Consider the following 21,842-nt stretch of genomic DNA (forward strand, 5'->3'; position numbering starts at 1 on the left):
TAAATCAGACCAGACAACTTCAATTATTGTGGTATTTTGTGTTTTATTTATTGGTCAACAACATAATAACACAAAAACACAAGACAGTTAAATGGTCCACGGTTTAGTTTTCACACAGAGCAGCAGCTTGAGGAGATAAATCGTGTCCGTCCTGAACATTCGATTATATTTCCTTTAGTTACACGAGAAGACGAGACGCGTTAAGACACAAAGCACAGGTTATAAAAGACACAAAAACACCCTACCATAAAAAAAATCAAAGTTTAAACTGAGTTCAGTTCAGACTCCAGGAAGTGGCTGTAAATGAGAGTGAAACCCCCAAAGGATGAATGAACAGGAGACAAACTCCAGCATGAGACCGTTTTACTTCCTCGGAGTGTGAACTGGTGACTCCCTGCACACTTTGACATTTCCATGATAGCAAAAAAAACAAACAAACACAAACAAACAAAGCTTCAGTCAAGTTTCTTTTCAAAGATGAGAGTTCACGGGGCTGGACGTCTCCTTCCAGGCAGCACGGGGAAGTCCTCAGGCAGCAGAGCGTGGTTTCTGCAGGTGGGACAGGTGCTCTGCTCCTTCAGCCACGACCTGATGCACTGAAACAGAACCAGGGACAAACATTACAACCAGGAAACCTAACGCCAGGTACTATTATTAATATTTATTCTGACGACCTTTTAACAGGGCTGCGTTTACTTCAAACTGACCCATAAAATCCATCAATTTTATCATATTTTTTAATAAATAAACACCACATCTCCTACATCCTCTCCTTATGAATCTATAGTTGGTTTTGTGTTTGACCAGTTTCATGAGCAGACGTGAAAGCTGATTGGATTTTTAAAGTACAACGAAGGAGGGAAGCTGCAGAAAAACAAAAACATTATGCAAAATGTCCAACTAGTGGTAAAAAATAAAAATGAAATCAGAGGTGATACCCGGCCCCAGTTTGAACAAGCCTTAAAGGGGAAAAGAAACGTACATGTAATTGTAAATTTGCAAGATTTAAATTTACTAGTGATCAACCGATATGGATTTTTAAGGCTGATACTGTTTTTTTCAGCCATCGGACACGTGCTGCCAATTTTTCTGAGTCGATATTTGGATATTTGCTTTTTTTTCTCCCTCCGTTCACATGATAATGTACATAAATGTTACAAGTCTTAAGCCAGTGTGGTTACTGTTCACCACTGTTTCACTGAGTCCATCTGCTGGAACATTTAATCCACCATCTGTCCTGTACGTCCTTCATACGCCAGGAAGTGGACATGTTGAAAAAGGCAATGCTTTAACTAAAAACGCCCTGTTTGTAGCAGGTAAGCTAAGCTAGCTGGAACCACCTGTTAAAATAAGATCTAAAACAAGTACACGCTACTTGATGGTATGCTAACGTTTGTCAATAGTGTTATATATTGTTGATAAGAGCTGACCTCCATCTATAAAATGTCATTTACTGGATTGAGAGCTTCATTTACCGTTGAATTTAGTCTCTTGTTTGTGCATTTATTTCCTTTTTGTTTTCTTCCATCCTGACTAAGAAACCTCCAACGTGACACAGTAATAACCTCGTGTGTTTTGTACCGGTGGTAATAAAAACGAATCAAGCTGCTCACCTCGTCGTGGAAGCTGTGTCTACACTCCAGCACACATGTGTCCTCTGGACTCATGTCTTCGTGGCAGATGATGCACGGATCCTCCATGTTTAGCTGCAATCGTCAACACGCCGACCGTTAGCTCCGGCCTCAACAGAGACGGATTCATGTGCAGAGTTAAATGACTTACTGCCGAGTTGGAGTTTTTGAGTCTCTGGCTTGTGACCGACTGCCAAACCGGCGCCGGGGGCAACAAGGGAGGGGTCGCACACGGAGCCGGACTCCCACGACCCAAGATGTTGGACCTGGCAGAAATAAGCCTCTCCTGAGAGAAAAGAAACGGAAAGATTAACATCAAAAGGCATCTGAAGAACCTATAAAACTACTATTACCCTTTTATAAATCTGGATATTATGGAAAAAAAGTCACAACAGCATTACGAGTTCTAAAACAACATTAAAAGTAATTGACAAAGACAGAAATCTACAAAACAGGCAAATGATTAAATGAATAAAACTGCCAAAAATACAATTAAAAAATGAATAAAATCTCAAATAAAACCAGGAAAAGCTCAAATAAAAATAAAATGAAATAAAATAAAATAAAATAAAATAAAATAAAATTTATGTAACAATAGCTCCAGGTACCTTGATTATTCTTTTTTTTAGTATGTGACCAAAAATAAAATCACTTTACCTGCACAACTACCAATAATAACCAATAAAATTACTGAACCGTTTCATTACTTGTAGCCTTAATGCTGCAGAAACAGACCAAAGGCTAAAAAATATATCCTGAAAAAAATTTAAAATAAAGAGCAGGAGGAACTGATTCTGACTGAAACCAAGAGTTAAAGAAAGAAATGTGCAAACGGGCGACGATCTGCATAAAAATGTTTCCATTTTGATTTTGTAGAAATAATTCACACTTCGAAAAGAAAAAGACGAAGATAAAAATGTTATGTTAATAAAATGACACATTTCTCCTGCGTCTCCTCCATTTTAATTCATTTTTTTCCTTCCATCCACTTCTTTTAGAGAATGTAAATTTTGCTTATAATTTGCTACAACTATTTATGCTTGTATAATAATCTTATTTAAATTTTGACAAATTGGCATTTTCTATTATTTCTTGATGATTGGTTATTTCTTCATTCATTCATTCATTCATTCGAGCCTAAACTCAGAGCTCTTAGTTTTAAAACCAAACTAAATCAGAGCGTCTACCTGGTGGTCGAGGATCAGCTGTGTCACTCCACCCACCACATCCTGCAGCGCCATGTTGTTGAGGCTCCCCCCACTGGAAGAACGCAACTCCTGAACAAACCTCATCAAGTCTGGCCTGGACACACAAACACAAACACACAATACATGTATCACATAATTCAACATTTCCTCATGTTGTGGCCATCTAGTTGTGTTTTTTTTATTTTTCTAACCTTGTATAATCGGGGAACATGGTGCTCAGCGTCTCCATGGATTTGTCGAACACGGTGTTGTGCGACGGCTCCGCTGGTCTGGTTGCAGGTCTGTGGGGAAGCGGCGCCTCTGGAAATCTGAGGGAGGCCTGAGATAAAGGAGTGAACTCTTTGGCCTCCGCAGAAAGTTGCACCTTTCACACAAAACAGCACAGAGTCCAGGGCTTAGTGATTAATGATTAGTTATTAGACGCATCTGCACATGCTTCTTAAATCATCATCTTAAATCAGATTAAGCGGGAGCTGTTGTTAATAAACATGCGGCGCTGGTCTCACCGGTCTGGTTGGTGCTGGTGCAGCTGCAGCTTCAGGCTGGTTGTTGACCGGAGGCGACTCCCCGACTCTCCTCCCGCCGGTCTTCATCTGGTCCAGCTGCTCCTGGCTCTGACGCTGTGGACCACATGAAGACAAGTCTCAATTAAAAACAAAAGGAAAATGTGAAATTTATGATTCTAGACGACGAAGGACGTAACGATTCATCGTGAGACAGTTAAAAATCGATACAAATGATTCAAATTAGCTGGAGATGAAAAATGAGCCGCGATGCCCTTTTTCAACAGCAGAGGGCGAAATGTATCACTTGATGACGTCATACGTCACTACCAGGTGTTCAGACTGGATTAGATAATACTGAACTTCTTCAAAAAAAACATGTAAATCCCAAACTAGGAACACATGCAAGTCTTAGTTTGTTTATTTGTATTATTCACTTAGTTATTTTGATGTGGGGTTTGTTTTAAAGATCCAATTTTTATTTGTTTTTTTGTTGTTAGAAGAGGACACACGCACATCAGGGAAATAAAAGGGGATTCTCTGTAATTCGTTAAAGATAAAATATAATTTTTAGTTTTTATACATCTAAACATATGTTTTTTAAATATGGATTCATTGCATAGTTTCTGTTTTGAAGTTACATCCTATTTCAGAAATGTGTTTTTTTGCCTGAGAAATAATTAAAGGAATCTTTTTCAGTCATAATTTGTCTGCGAGCTCACAAAACCTGAGAAAGTCGTACCGTATATTAACCCAGTATCGGAAATCTTATCGAATCCTGAGTTGAGTGTATCATTACATCCGTATTCTAGACCAATACATGTTTTTAAAATATGACTGTGCACTAAAAGTAGCCACACTAGTACCAGGATAATGTAAATTATTTATCACCTACCGAGAGCCTTTAAATAAAAGTCCCTATTTATTGAATAACATGATGCAACTGTTTTTGTTTTCACATAAAGAATAACATCACTATCATGATGTGGAGAAACGTCTTAAATGATGAGTAGTGGGATGACGTGTTAGAGCTTCATTATTTTATATCTGAAACAAAAACAGAAACGTAAGAAGAAGAATAAAACAGACTGATGTACCTCGGCAGCAGAGATTTTCTTTTCAAGCTCTTCGACGGTGGATCTCCACGACTGTTTGGCCACTTCCAGGTCTTTGTGGGAGTGTCTGTGAAGATGAAGGACGTCACAGTTAGAGCGAAGACGAGACGTTTTCACCGACACTGATCAGACGCTGGTTCTATGGAGGAGGACGCGTCTGAAAAGCAGCTCTAGTCCTTAAACTGATATTTATACGCAACTGTTCCTTAAAAGAGAAAATCTGTAGCAGCTGCCTTCACTTATTATACTACTATACATTATACTATACATTATACTATACATTATTATACTATACTATACTACACATTATACTACTATACTACACTATACATTATTATACTAGTATACTACACTATACATTATTATACTAGTATACTACACTATACCCCCCACCCCCGTACGTCGCGACTACTGTACTACATTACACGTTATATTATACTGCTATAGTATACTACACATTAATATTATACTATACTACTACACTATCCTATCCATTACACTATACAATCTGAAATCAGCCGACACGTCACAGCTGGAGTTTTCTCATGACCTCGACCACAGTGACGGCCTGGTCTCTAGTCTCTGGTCTTTGGTCTCTAGTCTCTGGTCTTTGGTCTCTAGTCTCTGGTCTCTGATTTCTAGTCTCTGGTCTCTGATTTCTAGTCTCTGGTCTCTGGACTCTAGTCTCTGGACTCTAGTCTGTGGACTCTGGACTCTAGTCTCTGCTTTCTAGTCTCTGGACTCTAGTCTCTGCTTTCTAGTCTCTGCTTTCTAGTCTCTGCTTTCTAGTCTCTGGACTCTAGTCTCTGGACTCTAGTCTCTGCTTTCTAGTCTCCGCTTTCTAGTCTCCGCTTTCTAGTCTCTGGACTCTAGTCTCTGGACTCTGGTTTCTAGTCTCTGGACTCTAGTCTCTGGTCTCTGATTTCTAGTCTCTGATTTCTAGTCTCTGATTTCTAGTCTCTGGTCTCTGCTTTCTAGTCTCTGGACTCTAGTCTCTGGACTCTAGTCTCTGGACTCTAGTCTCTGGACTCTAGTCTCTGGACTCTAGTCTCTGATTTCTAGTCTCTGGACTCTGGACGCTGGTGTCTAGTCTCTGGACTCTAGTCTCTGGACTCTAGTCTCTGGACTCTAGTCTCTGGTCTCTGGACGCTGGTGTCTAGTCTCTGGACTCTAGTCTCTGAACTCTAGTCTCTGAACTCTAGTCTCTGAACTCTAGTCTCTGAACTCTAGTCTCTGAACTCTAGTCTCTGGACTCTGATTTCTAGTCTCTGGACTCTGATTTCTAGTCTCTGGTCTCTGGTCTCTGGACGCTGGTCTCTAGTCTCTAGTCTCTAGTCTCTAGTCTCTAGTCTCTAGTCTCTAGTCTCTAGTCTCTAGTCTCCAGTCTCCAGTCTCCAGTCTCCAGTCTCCAGTCTCCTGTCTCCTGTCTCCTGTCTCCTGTCTCCTGTCTCTTGTCTCTTGTCTCTTGTCTCTTGTCTCTGGACTCTGGACTCTGGACTCTGGACTCTGAGACCTCGTATCTTGTCTCTAGTCTCTAGTTTCCAGGCTCTGGTCTCTGGTCTCTGGTCTCTAGTCTCCCTCCTCTCTCTCACCTGTGCGACGCCTCGTCCAGTTTGCTCAGTAAAGTTTTGGCGTCTGTCAGCTCCCTGTGGAGGCCGAACAAAACCTGCTCCCGACTGCTTTCCACCACCGACAACTAAAGAACGAGAACAAGCACAATTAATAAACCAGATACACATAATGTGTGTTATTGATGATGCAGCATGTTGTGTTAAAAGATGAAGGAGCTACCTGAGCTGTGCGAGACCTCCTGATGGCCGAGGAAAACAAGCCTCTACAGCGTTTGATCTCATCCTCCAGACTCATCTTCTCAGTGGCCGACTGATTCCTGCAGGAACAATTAAAGAGTGAAGTCAGACACAGGTTTCCTTTTTTCTTTTCTTTTTTTTTTTTAGTTCATGCTTCGTCTCAACTCGTACCCCAGCTCCAGGAAATCATTCAGCTTGGCCTCAAAGCTGGCTTTCTTCTCTCGGATGCTGTGGACGAGGCTATAAAAACACGAATACAGAAAATTAATTAGGGATCAGTCAGTAAATAATGTGAGAGCAGCCACAATTACTTTATTAATCCCAAGGGGAAATTACAAAGAGCAATGTAAGCAATAAGAATATATAAGAATAAGTAGGCAATTAGAATAAGAATACACACATCAATGTAAAAAAATATAAAAACAATGAAGAGTTGTTGCTCTATAGTAGCATTGAATACGGGGAAATTATCGCACACGATGCCTGAACAAATGAACAAACAGCTGCATCTCACCGTCCCTGTTCCTCCACCAGCTCTTCTATCTCCAGCTTCAGCGCCTTCAGTGCTTCCTGGTTTGCTTTCTTCTCCCTCTGGTCCCTCTTCACCTCCTCCTCCAGCTTCTGCTGGAACAGCTCCAGCTCCGCGTTGGTCACCTTCACGGGGGAGAAAACAGACATTTTATTCATTCATATCGCTCTCACGCGACAGATCCACGTAACCGGGAACCCGTCATGGACCTGCCTGTATGTTGGCGTTGATCCTCTGCAGGTCTTCCTCCAGTAACCGGACGTCTTCTTTGTGTTTTAAGCTGACTTTGTCGCAGCCGTTCGCCATTTCCCTGATCTGCTGCTCCAAATTCCTGTTGTCCTTCTCTTTTTTGTTGATGTCACCCTGGAGAAAAAAAAAACAAAACTAACTACAAAGCTACACAGAAAAAAATAATTAAACAATCAGGCTGATTTTATTTTAATGCCGGAGAGTGACTTTCCTATCAAATACTGTTGCGAGATTAACTCAACAGAAGCATAAATATACCCGTCAGCTGTCACATTATGACCACCTGCCTAAAAATCTCCCCATTTTTGCGAAAACATCCCTGAAATCGCGGACTAAACCTCTGAAGGAATCTGGCAACAAGACGTCAGCAGCAGATCCTTTAAAGTACCACGAGTTACGAAGGTGGAGCCTCCGCGGATCGGGACTCGTTTTTCCGGCGCGTCAACCTCGAGGGCAAAACGTTCACATGCCTGTCATCTAATTAAAACCGCAGCCGCAGACAGTTGTCGTGTTATGTTGTTGTTGTTAGCATTCGATATCGGAGAAGTTTCAGTCTGTTTACACACTTGTGGCGACGTCAGTTTAGCTTCCAACCAAATTTAGCTTCAAAGACTCTTAAGACATCTGCAAAAAGACGATATGAGTAAATGTTTGTTTCTGTGCGATCAGGAAAAACACTGGTTTGTTGAGTTAAACGCTGCAGAAGAAGACGGCTGAATGAAATTAGAGGACAATGTAAAGAAAAAGACAGGAGAAAAACATTTGTGTCTTAACGCAAGGAAGGTTATTAGGTCCGTTCACCAAGATGGATGCTCCTATTCTTTGCTTTTATCAAATTTGAAGATGTAACTATGTTTGATTCTGGGATTAATTTATGTGCAAATTAGAAATGCACATAAAACAAAATCACAATAGAGTTAAACACAAATAATACACAACAGACCAGTAGTTACGTGCTCATATAAAGTTGTTAAACTCACCTGGCAGATTTCAAAGCGCTCATGAATTTCTGTATTCACTGCTACACTCCTCATGGCCTCGGGACACGTCTAAGCAGAAAAACATTTCAACTTTTAGGTATTTAACCATCCGTATATTCACCTGATTTCTTTAATGATGTTAGGAAAGGTGTAGTTTTTACCTGCACTGCAGCATGTCTCGTCAAAACGTTTTCATCCGCCGTCACTGAAGCGGTTCCACCCGAGGTTGAATCACTTTCCATATGTCCACCATCCTCCTCAAAGGTGTCAAGGTCCAGCTCCTCATAGCAACTAGGATAATAGTAATTGAGCTCCTGGTCGTCACCGTTAGACCAATGGAGGAAAGGGTCACTTCCTCCTGACTGGAAGTCATAAATATATGGATTTGGGAGGGTGGGATAGACAGCGGTGTGTGCAGGTAAATATGGGTTCAAATAGCCCGCGTAAGCAGCTCCATTGGTTGCAAGCAAATCAGGAGACAGGGAGTTATTAGCAGTGTCCACTATAATGTCCAGGTCGTCCAGGCTGGCTCCGTGCCCGTACTGCTGCAGGGAAACGGCGTGCTTGGCCAGGCCGATACACCTCCCCATCTTTATGAAGCGCAGCGAGTCCAGGAGGAAGGCCTCGAAGCCGCCCGCTTCCTCGATCTTCTGCTGAGCCACAGACGGGAAATTTTCCAGTTCGCCCACCAGCAGGGGGTCCTCCGCCACCAGCGGACCGTGCTCTTCCAGGATTTGAGCGAAGTAGCTGCAATGGATCGAAGAGAAACCGGGTGTTAAAGTCAAATCATGTGTGCAGAGAACAAAAAGTGGGGATCAAGAAGTTAAAATCGTAAAGGTAAACACAGAAGCATGAATCCAGAGGTTTGCACGACATTTTTGGACCATTATGTGATGAAAGTCAAGTCGACTAATAAAAACACACCAGAAAGTAATACTTTGTAACAATAAAATTTATATTCTTGACCCGAATACATACACATAGAACAGGCAGCTCATGTGTTACGTACTGTGAGGTGCAGATATGTATAGACTGTATAAAAACAGGCAGCACCTCAGCACCATCAATAACATTTAATACTACTCCCCAGGCTGTTAGAAGATAGGGACAGAAAGACCCAAAAACTTTGACAAAAACTTGATGTGCAGTCATCAATCGATTATGTCGAAAGGATTTGCACCGTTCCTTTGCTAGCGTTAGCTGATGCCTTTTCAGATGCGTTGCAGTTGTAGTTTAGTTGTATTTCACGACATATTTGGTGAAGTATTTCCACACACTTTATGAACCAAACTGCTAGTTTGCTGCAACAATCCACAGGACTCCTTATGTTGTTACTGTCATGTGATCATCAGTGACTAGATACCATAATTCACCTAATAGTGGCCGGTTTTCAATTAATAGCCGGGTGTCTTATAATGGCTAGAGGTGGTTTACACAAATAAAGGCTCAAATACAGGTCAGGTCGAAGAAAAAATATATTTCCATCACTGTGGAAGCGCTAACCATCCAATTATAGATGTAGTAACACACAGGTGCCACAGATGGAAACAGAAAGAGTTTCAATATGAGTAAATGTTTGTTTCTGTGCAATCAGGAAAAACACTGGTTTATTGAGTTAAACACTGCAGAGGAAGACGGCTGAATGAAATAGCTACATTTGAGGTGCCACATGAACAAAGCTTTTCAAACACGAAACACTTTAAGACAAAAGAGATTTAGCAACATGGCGCAAAGAAGAAAATTTGACGTGAACTTCACGGTTTCTTCAAGGTTTTGAAATATGCAAAGCAAGATACAGGAGAGGAACAAAGTTAATTAGAAATAAGAGCGTGCCCTGGCCACTATTAGAGGAAGTACTGACAACAAAGATGGCCGACTGTTACCGGAGCCAAAACGTTGCAGTTGAAGACTACAGTCAACGGGCCAGTATACGACCCTCCAGACCAGCAGGTGGCAGCAGACTGAAGTTGGGACTAACGCATGTGAAAACGTGAAGCAGTTAATGTTGCACTTACTCATACAAACTCTCTTTTGTGGGGTCGGGGTTGTTGTCCAAAATGCTTTTATAGTGAGTTCTCGTTCTCGTGCCGTTGTACTGATCCTCAAAATCTGCCACTTGCTCTCGAAGGTGACTGGGAACACTGAACAGATCCTCAGGGTGTAGGAATGATCTGTCGACACAGAGCGACACACAGAGTGTTACCCACAGGTATGACGAGCGCCACAATACGTGCATCTGTGTTTCCATGAGTAAAAAAAACAGGAACTTACAAAGATTCATCTTCAAAAAAGTCTTGGTCCCACTCCTCTCTTTGTGAAGCTACACCTCTCATTCCAGACAAAACAATAACACCCTGAGAGGAAAGGAAACAGGTTCAGTGTGAAGTTAATGATATTCTAAGTACAAACAACAATTTATAATCTGATTTCAAACCTTTGGTTCTTTCTGTTTCTTTTTCCGGCCTCGACTCTTAGCCTTCATAGGAGAATTCTGAAATGAAAACCGTGAACATCAAGTTTGTTTAACAGTAGGAAGACTCAAGGTTCGATCATGTTATTTTATCAATGAGTTTCTGTTATTGACTTTATGATGTCCTGAAACTACCTGTTAGACCAAGGGTCAAATTACATAAAGGAACATTTTATTAATTCATCAGCTTTGAAAGTCCATTTTTAAAATGTATAATTGTATGTACTTATTACGTAAATAAAAAAACAAACAACTGTTTACAGTTTCAGTAACACATGTTGTCTCTCTTTAGTCTAATCATAAGCTACTTTATTAGGTGGAGAACCACAAAGTGACGATTAATGATTGGGCTTTAACCGAGCTTGATCATTTGTAATTAATTTATTTTAGGTTTTCCACAAACCAGAACCACGTCCCTTAACAATTTGAAATTTGGATCATGGGGCACAAAAATGATATGATATTTTTATTATTACTATCATTATTAAAATGCCTTAAAATGTCGCTGAATATAAGTAGATTTCCCACTGTCTATTTCTAAAAATGTCAAACTAGTCCTTTAGGTCAACATTTATCAGAGATTAAGTACGGACCCCCTACCTACTATATAAATATATATTGTTATTATCATATTGCATGAATATTTAGCTATTCAAATAATACACAGGTTCAAATATTCATGATTTTTTACTTTAAACATGCTATATTAGGGTGGATGTAGGGGGTTCTGCCTCTATTTATCTCTTTGCTAAAATATATTGGAGTCATATTAACGTGTATTTAAAAAATAAATAAATTTGTGAGTGAAAATTAAAAAAATATACATAAAAATGTCTTATCAACCATAGATTTTGCAACCCCGCCCTTTAGTAACTCCGCGGACCCCCTGTTTAGGTTTAATTCATGTGTCTGTCTTGTGTGATACCAACAACAACAACCTACTGGGACTTACATTTTGATTTTCATCTGACTTTTTTAAGACCGAACAATGTCCATCTGAAAGAAGAAAGAACAAAGTGAAATCAGACGAATCCAGAGAGTCTTCGAATCCAATGTTAAATCAAGCAGAAAGCATGTACCCATCATATCAAAATATTCATCCAGTATAGCGTGGCAGGACACATAGTCATCTCTATGCTCCTCCAGAGTCCAGATAAAGAGTCTCAAGTCATCCGTCGGAGCCTGTTTTAGGTATTCAGTCACAGACAAGCCAATGCTTGATAAAAGCTCCGGCCTAGTGCCGAGTTTCTCTAAAATCATCTGCTGCAACGGGTCAAAGGTGAGCAACAGAGCCAGGTCCAGCTGCTCCAGATGTTCAGCGTAGCGTTCAACAAAGGATTTAGCAGCATTCAGTCCTAAAGTAAACAGAAAACAGTCGGTCAGGGTTTAAAAACTGATATAAAATGAGAGGCGATCAGCTCTTTAGGAGTAATTTCATGAACGCTGACCTGCGCTGTTCAGCTGACACGCCCAGCTCAGGAGTTTGTGATGCACATCTGCACAGCTGCTGAGTTGCTGGACGAAGACACGAGCCCAAACGCGGTTCTTCCTCTCCAGCATCAGCTCCACAACTTGACCCAGAGTCTGGAGCTGCTCCTGCTCCCAGTTCAGGAGCCTGGCGGCGATCTGGTTCCCCCTCGACGAGTCCAGCTCCAGCCACGGCTTCAGGCTGGTGCACAGCGTGGAAACGTGGAGCCTGGTCTCCCCCCGCACGAGCTCCATGTTCTGGCTGATCTGGAGAAGAACTCGATCCCTGTACACTAACCAGGCTGAGGACACAGAGGGAATCATACAGATTAACATGTGTTTGACTAAAATGCTAAAAAGGTTAATTTTTTAGCAGATGTTTCCGTTTTGAAGCTGTTACCTTTCTGTTGACTGTGAGACGCTGAGTCTTCTTTCTCCTGTAAAATCTCATTGTTGTTACCTCGCTTATCCTGAAATGACGGTTTATGCTGCTTTCTTTTCAATTTGCGCTCCTCCTTTGATTTTAACTTCTTCAGACTGAAAGAAAAAAAAGGCACATGTTAAACTAGTAGCATGTTGCTGCAGCAGCTGCTCAGACCCACAACCACCAACCAACAGCTCATTTTAAAATGATCAGACTGAACTTTTGTAGGAAGCCTGTTGTAAAAAGAAGCCATGTAGAAGTTGGAAAATACATCTCTGATCAACCTACAGATGTTCCCACTTAAACCCCAACTCTCAACAAGTCTTTAAGAACTGAAGAAGCTACTTTGATGCGAAGTCCAGTCGCCTCCATTTTAAACTTTTTTAACCTTTCACATCCATGTAACCATTTCCTCAAGAGTTAAGTAGCAAAATCCAGCAAACCGAGCTGGTCTGGATTCACTGAGGGAGCTCATTGTAGTTTCTCACGTGGGGAAAAGCTAGAAAGAGTCGGTAAACGTCTTGACCGGAGAGATCACCAGTGTGAAACATGGAGCTAAGACGAAAGCTTAATAAATCTTCACTAGTAGTGATGGGTCACGTTTTGTTACTTAAAGAATGGAAAACAAGGTTTGTCCATAAAATCTTGTGACGTGCAAGTTGAGCAGAATATTCATTGAAATAATGTGTGTTTTCGTACAACACACAAAAGTATGTCCGTATCCGTTTTTGGGTGAGGAAATCACACACAGTGGAAATGTTACACAATTTGGGGAAGAGGTGTCGGTTTCACAAGGTGTAGGAATGAAGAAGAGACATGTAAAGCACTTTTAATATTATTATTGCTGCTGCTATTGCTGCTATTATTATTATTATTATTTAGCAGAGGAGGAAGAAAACACTGAATAATGACATATTAAAATTAAGTTACTTATTGGAGGTATTTTTATTTTTCTGTCTGTTGTTTCTTTTTCAATTGTATATGCCTCCGATGCATTTCTTTTCTTTTGAATGACCGAAATAAATAAACATTATTTACAAAAAAATGTAAATAAAACTAAGACTAACAAATAAATTAACCAATATTAAAATAAAATCCACATAATTATAATAAAAAAATATAAAAAGTCTAAAAAGTCTATAAAAAGTCTGACAGGTTATCAAAGACGGCCCCTTTATCAACTTAAAAAAAGAAAAACAAATGCTATGTGGTGTCGAATGTTTAATCAAATTCCAGGTGTTGCCTCCCTTGCACAATATCGCCTTCATGCACTTGTTGCAGCTTGCCCACTCTGCATATTTTGAGGGGAAGTACAGTCAAACTTTTGACTTAGGAATTTTGAAGGTTCACTTTCATTTATGCAGGTGATTATGGTTATTACCGTTGCCATGTATCCGTACTCATCCCTAATCCTCACTATAAAACCGAGGAGAGCTGCAGAAAGTGGCACCGTTTGCTGTGTGACCTAAAAGGAACCAACATGAACTGTGTAACTTTACCTTGTACATATCTGGTTCACTCTCTGCTTCCTCTGCGTCTTTGGTTTAGAGATCGTAGCTTCAAACTGTACAAAGAACTCAGGTCAACACTGAACAATCCTACGATTCAACGTAAAAATTAAATTAAAACACCGGCCACCGATCTCACCTTACACTTCACCAGGCCCGTTGAACAATAGATTTTGATACTACAGATTTGACCGACACAGTCCGGAGTCAAACATGGTTCTTGTAGAAGATCCTTTTCATTCCTGTCAGAGAAGCTCGACGTCTTCACGGTTTTCCAACAGTTGATGTGATATTCGACCGTGCAGCTGTGACAGCAGCATATCCGAATGAAGCCCTGCAAAAACAGAGGAAGAAGAAGAAGAATACAGGCTTGAAATCCATCAGCGCTTTTCATCATTTCATTCTAAATCAGTGTTAACTGGGCGACCTCTTACCTTAAAATCTGGATCAGTTAGGTAGATTTCACATTTCACGGGACCAAGACATTTCTCAAGACGACAAATGGCTTCGGGAGGAGGAGGAAATCTGCACAACTCTATAGCGTTCTCCAGAATCTCCTAAAAAGACAAAGCCAGAGGTTAAGACCCGTATGTCTCGTCCCTATAAAAATGATCCTCCGACACCGGACCAGCTGAGCTGTTGTGACGCTGAAACCACTGAAACATTGAGCCTCCTGCAACTGCAACCTCCTATTCATCTGAACCCACTTAGAGCGTTTAAAATCGAGTCTATATGAGCAAATTTTATTATTTTAGAATCATATCAGGATAATATGGGCAATACTCGATACTAAAAGATTGTTGGGAAAAGTGGTCTTTTTTTATTCTTACTAAGAAACTTATTTTATGTTATTTTTAAAGAATTAACATCCTAATGATGCTCAGGCTTTTTGGCCAAATCAAACTATTTATGCAGCCGTATAAATAGACAGATTAAATAAATGATCAATTATCTTTTCCAAAGCTGCAACTCACCTTGAAATAGTCGGGCTGTGTTTCTTTGACGATGTCTTTGGTTAAAGGCCAAGTGAGTTTACCAGGAGTTATTTGATTCTTCACCATCTGAAGAGAATCTAAAAACTGCTCCAGAGCAACTCGAAACCTGAACAAAGAAAAGAGCAAAAACACACGACAACGATGAGCTGCACAGTTAGAAACAGAAAAGGCTTGAGACGAGGACAGTGGTTCAGACTAGGAGCTTCCGTACCGGTTTTCTTTGATGTACACTCGGCCGACGGCGTAAAAAACTAGACACTGAAACGTCCTCTTCTCATAGGATTTTATCTTCTGGAGAAGTTTTCGTGCTTCGGAAAGTTCCTGCATTTGAAAAACAACCAGACATGAAGAGAGTCCATCAAAGTAAATTTACATCAGTTAATAATTAATTACTCCACAGCTGAAACTGGTGCCTAACAAAAGTAAAACTGTTATTGTAGCAGCTATTTCAGGAAATTAAAGCCTATAATTAGAAGAATGACACATTAATAACAAGTATAAACATGATCTATACACAATAAATGTAACAACCTTAAAAGTATATGAGGAGAAGACGTTTATGAATAGTTGAATAACTGACCTCAGGCTGCCCGATTTCTGTCAGGGCTGACGCTCGACCAAAGAGCAACAACAATATGTCCATCGTGGAAAGTCCAAGTTCCTGAAAAAACAAAGATTTAAAGAGCACATGACACATGAAACAAACATCAAAGACTGTTACGTCACCTCACATCAACTTAGTCTGGACCTCAAAGTTACACTTGAACTAGTAATCGTGATTATTCATCATGTTAGTGAAAACATTTTTTATTTTTATGGGACTACTTTTAAACCGACAATATTGTCATTCAGCGCAGAATAAAACATTAAAGTTTAACAAATGCTCAATAATCATTTTTTTTTACAGTTTATATTTATTTATTTATTGCTGTATCACAACCAAACAGGTCATTTTTAAGTTAAATAAAGACACGTTTAGGAGCAGGTATCGCTACCGATTTCCTGATTCAATATGAATTAATTTAGGTGAGAAAACTATTTCACTTACACTTAAACTTCACTTGGTATTTCCACAATACTAACTTCCTGTTTTACATCTTGCATATGGCCTAGCTTTTGTGCAGACCTTCTCTGTGGTCTATTTTAGATGTAATCAGATTTGTCGTACAGTGAGATTTCTAATTAGAACGAACAACAACAGGAAATGTGCCGTCGATCTGAGGATTTTATGAGTCGACATCAGATCTTTCATATCAGCCTCATTCACAGGACTTTATAGCTGAATAGCACAACTTCCCAGAGTTCAGCCACATTTTGAATTTTGTCAAAAGCGCAAATCACTGTGAGTTACAGTAATTCAAAAACCATGTGCTTTAATGGATCTTTTACACCAGCTTAACACACAAGTATAAACCACCTATAAGGCAGATGTCTGTTTGGGAAGCGTTGGTATTTTGGCTGTATATTGTGAGTGTTTACCTTGAGTTCTACGGTTTCCATTAAGGCCAGCGCCCGGCTGAAGGCCTGCTCCGAGTTGCGGCTGCGGAGGTCGGCCAGGGCCGTGTGGGCGTCCTGCACCAAAGATCTCAGCTGTTTGCACACGGTTCCCACGTTGTCCAACTCTTTATGGTTCTGAAGCGAGAGCAACGGGGACAACAGGTCACTTTAAATTCATGCCACTGACACGTACTGATTTAGTTTGTTTAGTTAAGGCCTCACCTCCTGTTCAGCTGGAACGTTCCTGCTCTTTGCTTTCTTCTTCGCTGCAGCGTTGGATTCTGCTTTCCCGTTCTTTGAAGAAAAGTCACTGGAAACAAGTTCTCAGTCACTTAAACAGTCTCACATCTTTCACTCTTTCTGTTTGCTCCCTATCGGCCTTATAAACTGAGCCATAGCATTATAACCACCTGCCCAAAACAGCCCCAAACCCAACAAGACGCCCTGGTTTATCTGGCACTAAAACATCTTTTGCTGTTTGTCAGGTCCAGTAAATCCTAAAGATGCTTGAATGGACTGAAATCTGTGGAATTTGAAGGTCAGATCAACACCTGGACCAATTATGAGCATCCAAACAGTTGTCATCAAGTATTTTAATTTCACCCTGTTTCCTCATAATAATTTTAAATGCTGAGAGGTTTTACTATTTATTTACTTTTCAAGGGAAGAAGATCTGAAATGTCCATGTGCACAACGTTGTCTCTCCAAGCTGGCTAATGCTAACGCTAACTAGCAGCTACCTGGAACAGATTTGAGCTCCAGCACTCGGACATTAACGACCTGAAATTCTTAACTTGTTCAAGTCAAGACCAGATAATTCAGTAATTGTCATATTGTCAAATAAATCTCCTAAAATCCACTTTGAGGACAAAACGTTTACGTGCTGCCTCACGTATTATCCCATTCACTGGAAGGTGACGATACAAAGAGACCAACCAGTGTTCATAATGTTATGGCTGATCGTTGTTCTTCTCACATTTACAAGGCTAAACAACTAAACACTTTCCTATGTCTTAAAATCTGTCAAGCAAACTGTGAACCGGAGCAGAAGCAGCGTCCTAGTTTAACGATAATAATATTTTATGACGCTCACTGACCTTTTCGATGGTTTAGAATCGTCCGTCTGCATCTTTTCATTCCTCCCTGGGGAGAGAACATCACGTTTCAATTAAAATCCAAGTCGTTTACCTTAAAATACAAACATAACTCACAAGTTAATTCTATCGACTTGTGTTGAAGGAGAATAACTGAGCATCAAAGAGGAGATCGACATTGTGTCAAAAACTAACTAAATAAAAACAAAGTAGATTTAAAAAGAAACGTACCTGACTGCTTCTCCACTTTACCCTCTGAGACCTGTCAACACATGAGTGAATTATTAACTTTTATCAATTTAAATTTAAAGCAAACAAACCCATTTCAGCTACAAAAAAGTTATTTAATTCGTCTCTGGATCATCGGGGCTTATTTAAAAACAAAAAGAAATGAATTAGTAATTGAAAATGATGAATTAATGTGGTGAAATCACACATTAATTAGGAGGAAATGTCATGTACATTCATTTTAATTTAGCAGTCAAATAACTAATATTAGAAATAGAAGTTTTTACATTTTAAATTGCGTATCAAAACCACAGACTCCACTTCCTCTTATTGGCCAAACTGAGGCTATTTTGCCGGGGACACGGGTGGAGCCATCTTGATACTTTGAAGCATCATATTAACTACATAAAATGATGGAAACTATCCTTGAAAAAAATAATATTTGATGTGTATTTTAGTGTTTTAGTTTGACCCATCCACTAACATGGAGGGGGCGGAGCTTATGACCTGTACTGCAGCCAGACACCAGGGGGAGCTGTACTTGCTCTGGCTTTATACACAGTCCATGATCTGAACACAAGAACTTGTAAAACCTGAAATCCAGAAATAGAAACCCTCAAGTTAAAGAACTGCGTTCTCTTTCTGTGTTCACTTCATTGACACTGAACAAAAACTGAACAAAAACTATGATAATTTACTTGTCATTTACGCACAATGTTTTATTTAGATTTAATTAAATTGTGTTCGACACCGACAAGTTACTTCCTGAACAGAAAAAACCCTTGAAAAAACTTCCAAAAAACCAAAACAAAACTCAAAATATAAATAAATGAGGGTCAAGAACAAGGTCGTGATTCAGGTTTCACGTTGCTCAACATGTGACTGACGCCTAAAAAACCAAAACAACATGTATTATTGTGGTTACTAACCTTTGTAGGCATACTTTTTGTCGGCACGGTCTTCTTAATAGCTTTTACAGAATGAGACTGATCCACCACGAGGCCGACTTTAAATCTAGAGTTCGGGTTATAGAAAATGAAATTTAAATCCACCGAGAGTTCACCAGAAGTCACTAATCACGTCCGAGTTAAAAGTAAACACAAACACAAACACGTACACACCTTTGAGGTTTCTTTGACGAACCAACTGAAAGCAAAACGGAGAGAAGGGGTTAGTTTCACTTTAAAGGAACAGAAACTAAAGCAGACTTTATTATTAAACTCCGTCCCTTCGTTTCCTTTGCCTCTACCTGCGACTTTAAAGCCGGATTTAGAAGCTGCTTAGTGACACAAGTGTGAATCGGTTCAGTTCAAGGACAAATCTTTAATCTTTACTGGGAAAAAAATAAATAAAAAAAATACCTTTAGCAGCTGGTAATTCAGCAAGGAATTTTTGATGTTGTTGTTCCAGGTCTTTAGCTCCCTCTGTGTCGTCTTTACACAACTTCTGAGCTGTATTGTTTGCTTCGAGGGCTTTTCTCACCTCACCCAACAAGAACAAGGCCTCACAGTAGCGGTAGTGGCCCTGCACACAAAGCAAGAAGTCAACATTTCTGTCTTTTTCTGCATCTACGATCGTTACGAGACTAAACGGTGATCCAAACACCGCAGGAAGGATCGTAAATATCAGTACAAAGTCTGCATTTAGAAGCTGTAATGAAAACCTAAAAGAGCCCCTGTGAGTTACCTGCGTGGTTGCAGCAGAAATGTTTGACAGCGTTAACAAGCTCATAAGTAGGGATGGGCATCGAGAACTGGTTCTGTAAAGGAACCGGTTCTAACTGGTTAAGTTTGTTGGCATCGTTTCCCCCTCCTTGATGTTTATCAGCTCTTCTCGTGCTGAATCTTCGCTCACATCACGTGACGACGAGGACGAGACCGCAACAGCGCAACTTATGCAGCACCAGAGTTTCAAGTAAGAGGCGGCAACATCGCCAACATGCCGAGAGAGCCACGTGTAGTGAGGATCCAGTGACAGATTTCCTAATTTGTTTACTTATACAAGCTCCTATCTCTTGTTTACAGACTCAATAAAACTTCTGTTGTTTATATGAAACTGCAAACGCCTACTTTGACGAGGCTGCACAGGTGGTGCATTGGTATAAAGACTTGCTCTAAGCTTTTTACATCTCCTATGTAATGTGTGCACTACTTATGGTGCAGGTAAGATGGCGCTATCCCTCAGGTTGTTTTTCTACCGCCTCTGTTTACCTTCTTCTTCTTCTTCTTCTGCGACCGGCTTTCTTGGATGTTTTTGTTTGTTCCGGGGTCCTAACACCAGCGCAGTGGGTGGTGGAGCATGTGCGCACGCATTGTCCAGTTAAAGTCCAAATAAGGCGTATACATGCTGCAGGAAATTTAATTCCAATCGCATTATCTGGGTGTGTCAATCAGATAAGGAGAACTCTGATTTTACTTTGAGTAATTAGTATGTTGTCCAGTTAAAGTCGGATTAAGCCAATAATTAGTTTTTTCACGTGCATGTAAACATACACTATATGTGCAAAGGCCCAGCAGCTTCTATCGTAAACTGGGGAAATTTAACATTGACGTTTATAAACCAAAAACTCACAGGAGAAATTAATAAGTGGAATGTTCCTCCTCCTTTACAATCATGGTGGTGCACTAAGATGTGATATGTTTTTGATTTGATGTGCGAAATAAAGAACAAAAAAAATGAAATGAATGAAAAATGGAATCGATAAAGAATCGGATCGATGCGCAGAATAGATATCGGAGCCCATCCCTACTCATGAGGTCCCAAACGCTAAAAAAATGAATGTTGGTCTGGTTATTAAATAGACGAGTACCTTTGCCCACAGAGGCTTTAGGAGAATAGCACGTTTTCCATCAGCTACTGCTTTTCTGTAAAAGAAAAAGGAAATAAATGAACATTTCCCAGCAACAGCTCAATATTTGCCGTATCCCACAGGTGCTGTTTATGACCCTTCTTTTTATAGTTAAATATATATATATATAAAATATTACCCGTTTTATATAAAGCAAATATTAGACAAGGAAATCAATGTGTGTTTTAACCTTCTGAGACCCTGCGTCCTCATATAGGGACATTAAGTTTTAGGTTTTATTGCAGCTTATTCTCCTTCATTTAATCCCGTTGTCCTTGTTAGTGGACACTTTAGTCTGCCATCTAGTGGTAGCATTAGTCGGTGAAAACATGATCACAAACAATCATTTAATCTGCTTCATTCTACAGACAAAAGTGGACAAAAGTGGACAAGGAACAAAGCCCCATCAAATTCTAAGGTTAAAACTTATTTGTTTATGCTAATTAACATTTCTAGTCTAACATGGCCTGCAAATTTAACACATTTTAACAACAGCAACGAGTTACAACTTTGCTAATTAGCAAGTACTCGTTTGAGGACGTTGGGACTACATTGTTCTGGTTTTTCTCAGCCATGTTCAGATATTAAAATAAACACTTTCATATTTTGTCACACATTAATGACTTAATTATGATATAAATAATGAATTAATCCCAGTTTCCACATATGAAGACATTGTTTATTTTTTTTCTTCAAAAACTACTACTTCCTGTTGAAAGATGATGCTTAGTTTTTATGCATCTTGGGTCCTATTGATCCCAAATACCTTGGAAAAATTAAAAACGCATATCAAACAAAAGCTCAGGTCTCAGGAGGTAAAACATTGTAATGGAACCAGTCATGATGGATAAATTAAATTATAAATTTGATGATACATGATGATGATCTGTATCAGGACTAATTGGGCCAAATATTAAAAATTAAGACATGCAGCTGAGCCAGATGTGTTAGATGCCTTAGTAAGCAGCTGGAAACATCAAATTCTAAATCAATACAGATAAATATTAATAGAAATATGCAAGTAAATTAAATTATGAACATGGATTTGGTGTTTGATGGTTATAATAAGAGAGTATTTGTCAGTACAAACAGGGTTAAGTCGATGGTTTTCATTGTTAATTCAACATTTTAGAGCAGAAAGGACATATTTTTGCATTGAATTGTGTACAGACTGTTGCTCAGATCCATTTCCTGGGCTCAGACACAGTAGGAATATCTGAAATCTGCATCAGTTCAGTTCACAGGTTGGCCCTCGTGGGGACTGGTTCTGGGTCGCATGTGGCCCGTG

General features: G+C 39.8%; 1 protein-coding gene across 3 annotated transcripts in view; it reads right to left on the reverse strand.

Moving 5' to 3' along the window:
* Window positions 1-23: 23 nt before the first annotated feature.
* The window catches only part of ttc3 (tetratricopeptide repeat domain 3), a 28,742-nt gene continuing 6,923 nt past the window's right edge, over window positions 24-21,842 (reverse strand). For 2 of the 3 annotated variants that reach the window (XM_047606605.1, XM_047606604.1), the window contains exons 11-45: window positions 20,516-20,570; window positions 19,068-19,230; window positions 18,828-18,852; window positions 18,636-18,720; window positions 17,710-17,740; window positions 17,482-17,527; window positions 16,607-16,694; window positions 16,367-16,519; window positions 15,468-15,548; window positions 15,099-15,208; window positions 14,867-14,993; window positions 14,327-14,449; window positions 14,032-14,226; window positions 13,884-13,948; window positions 12,361-12,497; window positions 11,942-12,262; window positions 11,573-11,848; window positions 11,446-11,489; window positions 10,458-10,514; window positions 10,295-10,377; window positions 10,039-10,194; window positions 8,185-8,770; window positions 8,024-8,092; window positions 7,008-7,157; window positions 6,780-6,919; window positions 6,437-6,505; window positions 6,249-6,345; window positions 6,050-6,153; window positions 4,440-4,524; window positions 3,346-3,459; window positions 3,031-3,203; window positions 2,819-2,933; window positions 1,783-1,917; window positions 1,614-1,706; window positions 24-596 (exon numbers count right to left, since the gene is read on the reverse strand). In XM_047606605.1, coding sequence (XP_047462561.1) covers window positions 486-596; window positions 1,614-1,706; window positions 1,783-1,917; window positions 2,819-2,933; window positions 3,031-3,203; window positions 3,346-3,459; window positions 4,440-4,524; window positions 6,050-6,153; window positions 6,249-6,345; window positions 6,437-6,505; window positions 6,780-6,919; window positions 7,008-7,157; window positions 8,024-8,092; window positions 8,185-8,770; window positions 10,039-10,194; window positions 10,295-10,377; window positions 10,458-10,514; window positions 11,446-11,489; window positions 11,573-11,848; window positions 11,942-12,262; window positions 12,361-12,497; window positions 13,884-13,948; window positions 14,032-14,226; window positions 14,327-14,449; window positions 14,867-14,993; window positions 15,099-15,208; window positions 15,468-15,548; window positions 16,367-16,519; window positions 16,607-16,694; window positions 17,482-17,527; window positions 17,710-17,740; window positions 18,636-18,720; window positions 18,828-18,852; window positions 19,068-19,230; window positions 20,516-20,570 — 4,462 coding nt within the window. In that variant the 3' untranslated portion in view covers window positions 24-485. The remainder of the gene's footprint in view (window positions 597-1,613; window positions 1,707-1,782; window positions 1,918-2,818; window positions 2,934-3,030; window positions 3,204-3,345; window positions 3,460-4,439; window positions 4,525-6,049; window positions 6,154-6,248; window positions 6,346-6,436; window positions 6,506-6,779; window positions 6,920-7,007; window positions 7,158-8,023; window positions 8,093-8,184; window positions 8,771-10,038; window positions 10,195-10,294; window positions 10,378-10,457; window positions 10,515-11,445; window positions 11,490-11,572; window positions 11,849-11,941; window positions 12,263-12,360; window positions 12,498-13,883; window positions 13,949-14,031; window positions 14,227-14,326; window positions 14,450-14,866; window positions 14,994-15,098; window positions 15,209-15,467; window positions 15,549-16,366; window positions 16,520-16,606; window positions 16,695-17,481; window positions 17,528-17,709; window positions 17,741-18,635; window positions 18,721-18,827; window positions 18,853-19,067; window positions 19,231-20,515; window positions 20,571-21,842) is intronic. The other variant, XM_047606606.1, reaches the window with a different exon arrangement.

Source organism: Mugil cephalus, chromosome 15 (assembly GCF_022458985.1).
Source record: "Mugil cephalus isolate CIBA_MC_2020 chromosome 15, CIBA_Mcephalus_1.1, whole genome shotgun sequence".
Classification (NCBI taxonomy): Eukaryota; Metazoa; Chordata; class Actinopteri; order Mugiliformes; family Mugilidae; genus Mugil; species Mugil cephalus.